The 8,122-nt window shown below is 48.0% G+C and overlaps 1 protein-coding gene across 1 annotated transcript; it reads right to left on the bottom strand.

Moving 5' to 3' along the window:
* Positions 1-1,106: 1,106 nt before the first annotated feature.
* On the bottom strand, positions 1,107-4,199 carry thpo (thrombopoietin). Its single transcript, XM_061242748.1, has 4 exons — positions 4,041-4,199; positions 3,081-3,167; positions 2,686-2,850; positions 1,107-1,343 (listed from the first exon to the last, which is right to left on the bottom strand). Exons 1-4 carry the CDS (start codon positions 4,197-4,199, stop codon positions 1,188-1,190), a joined length of 567 nt encoding a protein of 188 aa, XP_061098732.1. The 3' UTR covers positions 1,107-1,187.
* Between the last annotated feature and the right edge of the window lie 3,923 nt (positions 4,200-8,122).

The following is an 8,122-nucleotide window of genomic DNA, read 5'->3' as shown; positions in this document are numbered from 1 at the left end:
AAACTACTGATATCCTGGGATTTTCACACACAACAGTGTCTAGTGTTTACAGAGAAAACATTGTTATAAAACAGTATCAAATTCAGAAGATGGCCTCACTATGAAGCTAATGTAAATCATGTATCCTCTATGAGAAAAAATATCAATATAAACCTGAACAATTCCATATAAACACTTTAAATGATTAAATGTGTAATGTGCAATAAATATCCAAATATAAATTTACAATACCATGTTCAAATACCACTGATATTTTGTCAGCAGTGTAACCTATTATAAAATAATATTTTTATACCTCAATATAAACATTTTCCAGATGAGAGTTTAAAGCAATTAGAATAAAGAATTCAGTGTGTAGTAAAATGCATCAAATGAGATGCTGTAGAAAAAATATATAGTACATTTACTTCCCCAAATACTCACTTTCTAAACTACCTCCGCAGGACTGAATATACACGTTGTACTCCAGAGCATCTTCTGTACATATTTGATATCTCAAATGAGATCAAGGGTCACGGAGCTGTTCATCGGCTCAGCTTCCCTCCTCTCTTCTGTTCCCGGCTGTAAAATCAAGCTCCGGCCATCTTGAAATTACCAGTTTCAAAAACCTAGCTTGAGCTGTTTTTTTCTGAAGCATTCTGATTGACCTATAAAAATTAAACCCCCCCCCCCCCCCCCCCCAAAAAAAAGAGAAAAAACAGTCCCCCCAGGACTTGCCCTCTTATCAGTGCATTACAAGAGAACAGCACCTTTTCTCAAACTATTCAGTTTTCTTTTTTTGGTTTGTTTGTTTGTTTGTTCCACTTTTAACCACAACTGTGGGCACCTACTCTTTCAAATGAAGCATAATGAATAATCCACTATTAATATGTTCAAACACGTGTCTTAGTTCCCACAAGGCGACTTGTTTTGTTCACGTTTAAAGCTAAATCACTCCCCGATTAGTTGTCCTCCTTGCATTGGCATTGGCAACAGGTGTTGCGATTCGCTGTTTATCTAACTCATGGCCAGCAGAGGGCGCCGTTTCCCCCCAATTAAAAGGCAGTTTACTGCAATGAAGGCAAAGCCGGCGTATTTAGTCCATATTAGTCCCCTCAGTGGCTTGAGTTGCCTGACAGTCGCGGCAGAACTACACGGCTGCAGCAGTGGAGCATGGTTTTCCCAGCATCCACTCGTGAGGTCAGAGGTCAGAGTTGGGAGGTCGCCTGCTTGCACTGGGAGGTCAACTCCGCGGCGAGCCACTCCAGCTTTCCTGTGAGGAGCCGGCTGAAGTTCCAGAGCACGAGGGACAGGTTTTGGGAGGGCTGGCTGGGGCAGGCTGTGACCGAACGGTTCCCTTCTCCCTGCGGAACAGGGCCAAAAAACACAATCAACAACCCTGCAGATTCCAGTGTCCCCCCCTCCCGCTGTGTGAGGCTGCTGCCGTGGCTCCGTGTCCTGCTGTGCCAGCCGGCCAGAGGCAATGTGCTGTGGGTGTCCATTTTGTTTCGTTAAGAGAGAGAGAGAGAGAGAGAGAAAAAAAACTATCTTTCCTTCAATTTGAAATTAGATAAAAAATGTCTGTGCATTTGTGTCAGTGGAGGAGAATGTGGTGGTATCTACAGGCCTTCCTGGGGAAGGAAACGGGGGGAGATGGGGGGGGGGGGGGGGTGGTTCACAGGGGTTAAACTAATGGTGGAGGCATTGGAGGGTTTTTTTTAAGAAGGACGTAAATTTGATATCTGTGAGAAATTTTAGGCGTCCTACAGCAGGGGACCTGTGCTCAGGTTATGGTTCTCCTGCAGAGAAAATGGCAGGCTGGTTAATACGGTGCTTTTCAGCCCAGTGAGGGGAGGGGGGCGACTGCCCCGTGGGGAGAATGCATCAAGTGCCCTCTTTCGGCAAGAACCTGTGACTGGATAAATGCACATCCCACTGGGTAAAAAGCAGGTGGGTGTGTGACTATGTACTTGGAGCTCCAGGTGTGTGAAGATGTGCAGGTGTGTGTGTGTGTGTGTTTGTGTCTCACCGTTAGCGCCAGGTGTGTGATGATGTGCAGGTGTGTGTATAGTGTGTGTGTGTGTGCATCTAAGTGTTAGCTTTAGGTGTGTGATGGTGTGCAGGTAGGTGTGTGTGTGTGTGTGTCTCTCACCATTAGCTCCAGGTGTGTGCTGATGTGCAGGTGTGTGTGTGTGTATAGTGTGTGTGTGTGTGTCTCACCGTTAGCTCCAGGTGTGTGCTGATGTGCAGGTGTGTGTGTGTGTGTGTGTATAGTGTGTGTGTGTGTCTCACCGTTAGCTCCAGGTGTGTGCTGATGTGCAGGTGTGTGTGTGTGTATAGTGTGTGTGTGTGTCTCACCATTAGCTCCAGGTGTGTGCTGATGTGCAGGAGTATGTGTGTATAGTGTGTGTGTGTGTGTGTCTCACCGTTAGCTCCAGGTGTGTGCTGATGTGCAGGTGTGTGTGTGTGTGTATAGTGTGTGTGTGTGTCTCACCGTTAGCTCCAGGTGTGTGCTGATGTGCAGGTGTGTGTGTGTGTATAGTGTGTGTGTGTGTGTGTGTCTCACCGTTAGCTCCAGGTGTGTGCTGATGTGCAGGTGTGTGTGTGTGTGTATAGTGTGTGTGTGTGTGTGTCTCACCGTTAGCTCCAGGTGTGTGACGATGTGCAGGTGTGTGTGTGTGTGTATAGTGTGTGTGTGTGTCTCACCGTTAGCTCCAGGTGTGTGACGATGTGCAGGTAGTTGGTGACACTGCGCTCCAGTTTCTCCAGCAGGGGGGCCTGGCACTCAGACAGAGGGGACAACCTCACCTCCTTCACCCCCTGGGACAGGGTCCTCAGCGCCGCCACGATATCCCCCCTCTTCTCCTGCTTCTGGAAACACACACACACACACACACACACACACACACAGTACACACACACCACACAGTACACATACACACATCATACAGACACACACACGCACACACACATACACATACAGTACACACACGGACACACGGACACACACACACTAGATAAACACACATGTAAAGCAGAATAGCACTCTGTAACTCTGAGGCAGGGTGAAAGGAGCTGTCTGATGTCAATGGGGAACTCACAGATTTCATATCCCAGGATGCTTTGTGGGTCTTCACACAGGGCAGTGTGATTGGTGAGGGGAGTAGAGCTGAGCCATGGCATTCTCCCTGGGACAGACACACAGACACACAGACACGTGCACAGACAGACAGACAGGTGGACAGACAGACACGCAGACAGGAGCACAGGGCTGTTTAATTGCTTTGCGTGAACATTTGAAACAAAAGTGTTGATGGTAAATGGTAAATGGTTAGCATTTATATCACGCCTTTATCCAAAGTGCCATTCACCCATTCATACACACACTCACACACCAACAGCGATTGGCTGCCATGCAAGGCACCAACCAGCTCGTCAGTAGCATTTTGGGGGTTAGGTGTCTTGTTCAGGGACACTTCGACACACCCAGAGTAGGATCGAACCAGCAAACCTCTGACTGCCTCTTACTGCCTGAGCCAATGAGATGACTACTCTTACCGCCTGAGCCAATGAGACGTCTGCTCTTACCGCCTGAGCCAATGAGACGACTGCTCTTACCACCTGAGCCAATGTCGCCCATATATGTGTCCCGCTTGCATTATTAGTTATTCACAAGAGCTCTATCTAGCAGTTTAGTTTTTCCACTACATGCGACTACTGTGACATATGCAGAGTGTCGTGGTTGGCGCAAAAGGCATCCTGTACTCTCAGAAAAAAAAGGTTTGAAAAAAGTGCCTAAAAAAGTTACAAATGCTTGTCACTTTTGGTGGTACATCACACTCGTTTTGGCTTGTCGTTTTTAAAAAAAACGTCCCGCTGAAGAACAAAAACGTACCTCCGCCGTAACTTTATTTCTAAGTGTGTGTGTGTGCGTGTGCGTGTGCGTGTGCGTGTGCGTGCGAGGGACGACCCGTCTCTGTTTGAAATGCAGGGTGTCCCGGCAGAGGCACGACTCACGGCGTGGCGGTTTTGGCGGAAACACCCGTGTCGGGCGGGCTCACCATGGAGGCCTCCAGCTCCTGCACCGTGTTCATGTCTCTCCTGGCCTGATCGTCGCACACAAAGTCGATCGGTCTGGCCTGCATGCCTGGGACCCGAGAGGCGGCCGTGTAGAGGAGCAGAAGCAGGAGTCCTCCGTGCTGCCGGGCTGCGGGTGGCATTATTACATTACATTACATTACATTATTGGCATTTGGCAGACGCTCTTATCCAGAGCGACGTACAGTTGATTAGACTAAGCAGGAGACAATCCTCCCCTGGAGCAATGCAGGGTTAAGGGCCTTGCTCAAGGGCCCCACGGCTGAGCGGATCTTATTGTGGCTACACTGGGATTCGAACCACCGACCTTGCGTGTCCCAGTCCTTTACCTTAACCACTACGCTACAGGCCGCCCATTAGAAAATGTAGCACCTGCCACACCTCAGCCCAGCAGCTGAGATACAAGCTGAACTACCAGAGAAAGACAGAGCACTATCCAAAAAACAACTCACACCGCTACTCAAACCACTGCCCCACGCTGCTGCTCTGAACCACTGCTCCACACTGCTGCTCTGACCACTGCTCCACACTGCTGCTCTGACCACTGCTCCACACTGCTGCTCTGACCACTGCTCCACACTGCTGCTCTGAACCACTGCTCCACACTGCTGCTCTGACCACTGCTCCACACTGCTGCTCTGAACCACTGCTCCACACTGCTGCTCTGACCACTGCTCCAGACTGCTGCTCAGACCACTGCTCCACACTGCTGCTCTGAACCACTGCTCCACACTGCTGCTCTGACAGTGGTTTGGCGTGTTATTTCTGTCCAAAAGTAAACAGCAGCTCCTTAACACAGCTGTGTTGACAGTACCTTGAGGGAGTTGCAACAGAGAGGGAGAGCAGGTGAGATTTTATTGCAACACGGTCATAACATCTGTTCGGTGCCAAGAGAATCAGACTTATGTAACGGTAAGTAGTCATTTCACCAAGGAATGGATGGACAATCTTGAGCAAAGTCAGCAAAAGGTAAGTGTTCCTCGAATCTGTTGTCAATAATGTGTTCACGACCCCAAAGGCGGAGGAATGACCCCCCCCCCAATACAGTGACCCCCCCAGCATCCCCTCACCCCATTCACTTTTAGACTGAGACCCACTTCACAAAAACAAGCGCCATCTTAAACTGTCAAGTGAAACCCAGAGTGAGAAATAACAGGCTGAAATGGAAGTGGCGTCTTCGTCATTGTCCCCAGGGCTCTGGAGCAGACCACCTGAAGAGACCGGACAAGCTCAGTCCAGGTCACTACTTTTTATAGCTCTTCTGAAATATCGCTTTTTTTTTTCTTTTTTTTTTAAACCCTTGTGTAATCTTAACGTTCCGTATACTCCCCTTGTCCGCCTTCTCTAAACTCCTACATTTAAAGCAGCTTAATTGAATTGTAAACCCCAAATCTATTTTGCATGAAGAAACAACCTGTCACTCATCACAAACTTTGTCATCAAATTAAAAAAGAAAAAACATTTATGGGGGGTTTTCTCTGCTGTTAAACATAGTGGCCAGTCATTTTTGACCTTTAAGACAACACAACGGTTCAACTTGCTTTTCGTTCACCTTACTTTTTTGGCTGCAGTTTGCCGTCTTTGGCTCTGGCGTTGCCATTCATGCGCAGTCTTGCACATATTTTTAATTAAGCTGCCTATTTGTTCCCCCTTTCTTTCCTGTTTTTATCCTTATTTGTGAAGTACCCTGTGGCCAATGAGGCCAGTGCCTTCGCGAAAGAAAGCCTCCACGCTGAGCAACCACATTTAAGATAATTAAGGGGAAAGCCGGGTCATTGCTGGTACAGAACGGGATGTTCTGACACCTTCTTCCACTTCCACTGCGAGGATGGCGTCCTGTCTCTAAACGTACGTTGAATAAACTCAACAATTTCCGTTCTCGTTTCTTCAAGAAAACATGTGCTATATTTTTCCATTGTATTTTGCGACATTAATTTATGTTTAGTGTCAGTTTTTCTTAGGTCAGCGGTGCATAAAACAATATGTACAATGCGTTTGGCGACGCAGCAGCAGCAGTAGTAGATCTCGTTTAATTTAAGTCTAATTTAATTTCGAAGTGATGATGCGGTGTCGTCGGCTAGTGTTGTCTGACTCGCAAAAAGTCCATTACACGATTTTCACAATTTGGTAAATTAAACACGACATGATGTGTGATGTACATAGGTACAACAAGGAAAAATAGTTTTCTTATGTTTACAATACTATCACTTTCACTTAGCCTTACGGTGAAATTACAATTAGGGTAAATCAGCGTGGTCTTTGGGAAGGCATCACGCATCCGAAACCACAAACACTGCATGTCGAGCCTCTCGGGAAAAGTTTAAATACTCACTACTTAAATCCATCCGCTCGCCCCCTGCGCACCAGGTCTGTTACCGTGAGCTTGCCGCGCGTTCTTTCCATTAAAAAGCGCAGCGCAGCCCCGGATCCAACTGCTGGAGTCCCACGCACTGAGAGGCGTGCGCGTCAAACGACAGACCCTCCCGCATTGATCCGTGTCTGAGGTTCAGCCCAGCCGCCTCCCCCCAAAGCTCTGATTTGTGACTCGCGATGGGGGGGGGGGGCGTTGGGGGCAAAGTGAGAGTCGTGGAGGCTGGTGGTGGGTGTATTTATTTTATTTTCCCGGAGCGACTCGGATTTCCGGTTGTGAGATGAACAAGGAGGATGCCAAAAATGACGAAAATGAGGGGAAGATCCCGGATTTATTCCTCTTCCTGAATACATATAAACTTGAAATGGTCCACAGCATACATGTGGACGAATGCCGAAGAAGGTTTGTGTATTACTTATCTGCTGAAAAAAGAAAGTGAAAAGTGTGCCGTTATAAGCAAAGTTAATATTTAATTGTCAAGCTGGGACGTGCAGCGCTGGGAGAAATAATTGATCAGATCCTGGAACATCCCCAAACATGGTCAATGCCAGGGTCACGTCAGTGTAGCAAAAAAAAAAGGGTGCGTAAAAATATTAGTATTATTGTGCCATTGCATTCCTGGAGCCCATAACGCACTTGTCGGCCTTTTTGAATCATTTCCTTTTCTCCATCGCTTAAAAAAGCAGCTCAAGCTAGGTTTTTGAAAGAGCTGGTAGCTGGTTGGCCAGTTCCGGACGGCTGTGTTTTGGATTATCGTCTTGCTGCATAACCTCGCCGCAATTGCATTTCAAGCTTCAGCTCGCGGACAGATGACTGGACATATTCCTGAGGAATTTCCTGGCACAGAGCTGACGTCATGCTTCCTGCGATAATGGCAAGTCGTTATTAGCGAGGCATACCCACGCCGTTACGCTACCGCCGCCATGTTTGACTTTTGGTATGACGTTCTGTGAAGTGCTGTATTGGCTTTACACAAGACGCTATGGGACCCATGTGAACCAAAAGCTTCTGACTCATCTATCCACAGAAGGTTATCCCAAAACGCTGGGGGATAATGCTTGGGGAGAGCCTTTTCACAAATGTAAGATGAGCGTTGACGTATCTCTTGGTTAGCAGTGGTCTGGTTACCATCTTTGTCATTCCCTTTCTCACGACTACTGTCTGGTGGCACGGATGGTGCAGTGGGGTAGCATTGCCGCCTCACAGCAAGGAGGTCCTGGGATCGAATCCCCGTCGGCCGGGGCCTCTCTGTGCGGAGTTTGCATGTTCTCCCCGTGTCTGCGTGGGTTTCCTCCGGGTACTCCGGTTTCCTCCCACAGTCCAAAGACATGCAGGTTAGGCTGATTGGAGAGTCTAAATTGCCCATAGGTATGAGTGTGTGAGTGAATGGTGTGTGTGCCCTGCGATGGCCTGGCGACCTGTCCAGGGTGTATTCCTGCCTTTCGCCCAATGTATGCTGGGATAGGCTCCAGCCCCCCTGCGACCCTGTTCAGGATAAGCGGGTTAGGATAATGAATGAATGAATGAATGAATGAATGAATGAATGAATGAAGACTACTGTCTGTTCTGGCTCCACGGTGGTGGAACGAACTCCCTGCGGAGGTCAGAACAGCAGAATCTCTTGCCATCTTGAGATATTTTAGCAGGCCAACTACACCTGGGAATATTCTCTGT

Source organism: Conger conger, chromosome 5 (assembly GCF_963514075.1).
Source record: "Conger conger chromosome 5, fConCon1.1, whole genome shotgun sequence".
Lineage (NCBI taxonomy): Eukaryota > Metazoa > Chordata > Actinopteri > Anguilliformes > Congridae > Conger > Conger conger.
Note: the sequence above shows the minus strand (reverse complement) of the source record. Positions and strands in the feature narration are given on the sequence as shown.

Excerpts from the sequence above, each read along its gene's own strand:
- thpo (XM_061242748.1), bottom strand. The coding sequence starts at position 4,199 with ATGCCACCCGCAGCCCGGCAGCACGGAGGACTCCTGCTTCTGCTCCTC. Across the intron at positions 3,168-4,040 it reads AGGAGCTGGAGGCCTCCATG|GGAGAATGCCATGGCTCAGC; the intron begins GTGAGCCCGCCC and ends TGTCTGTCCCAG. Across the intron at positions 1,344-2,685 it reads TCACACACCTGGAGCTAACG|GGAGAAGGGAACCGTTCGGT; the intron begins GTGAGACACACA and ends CCTGTTCCGCAG.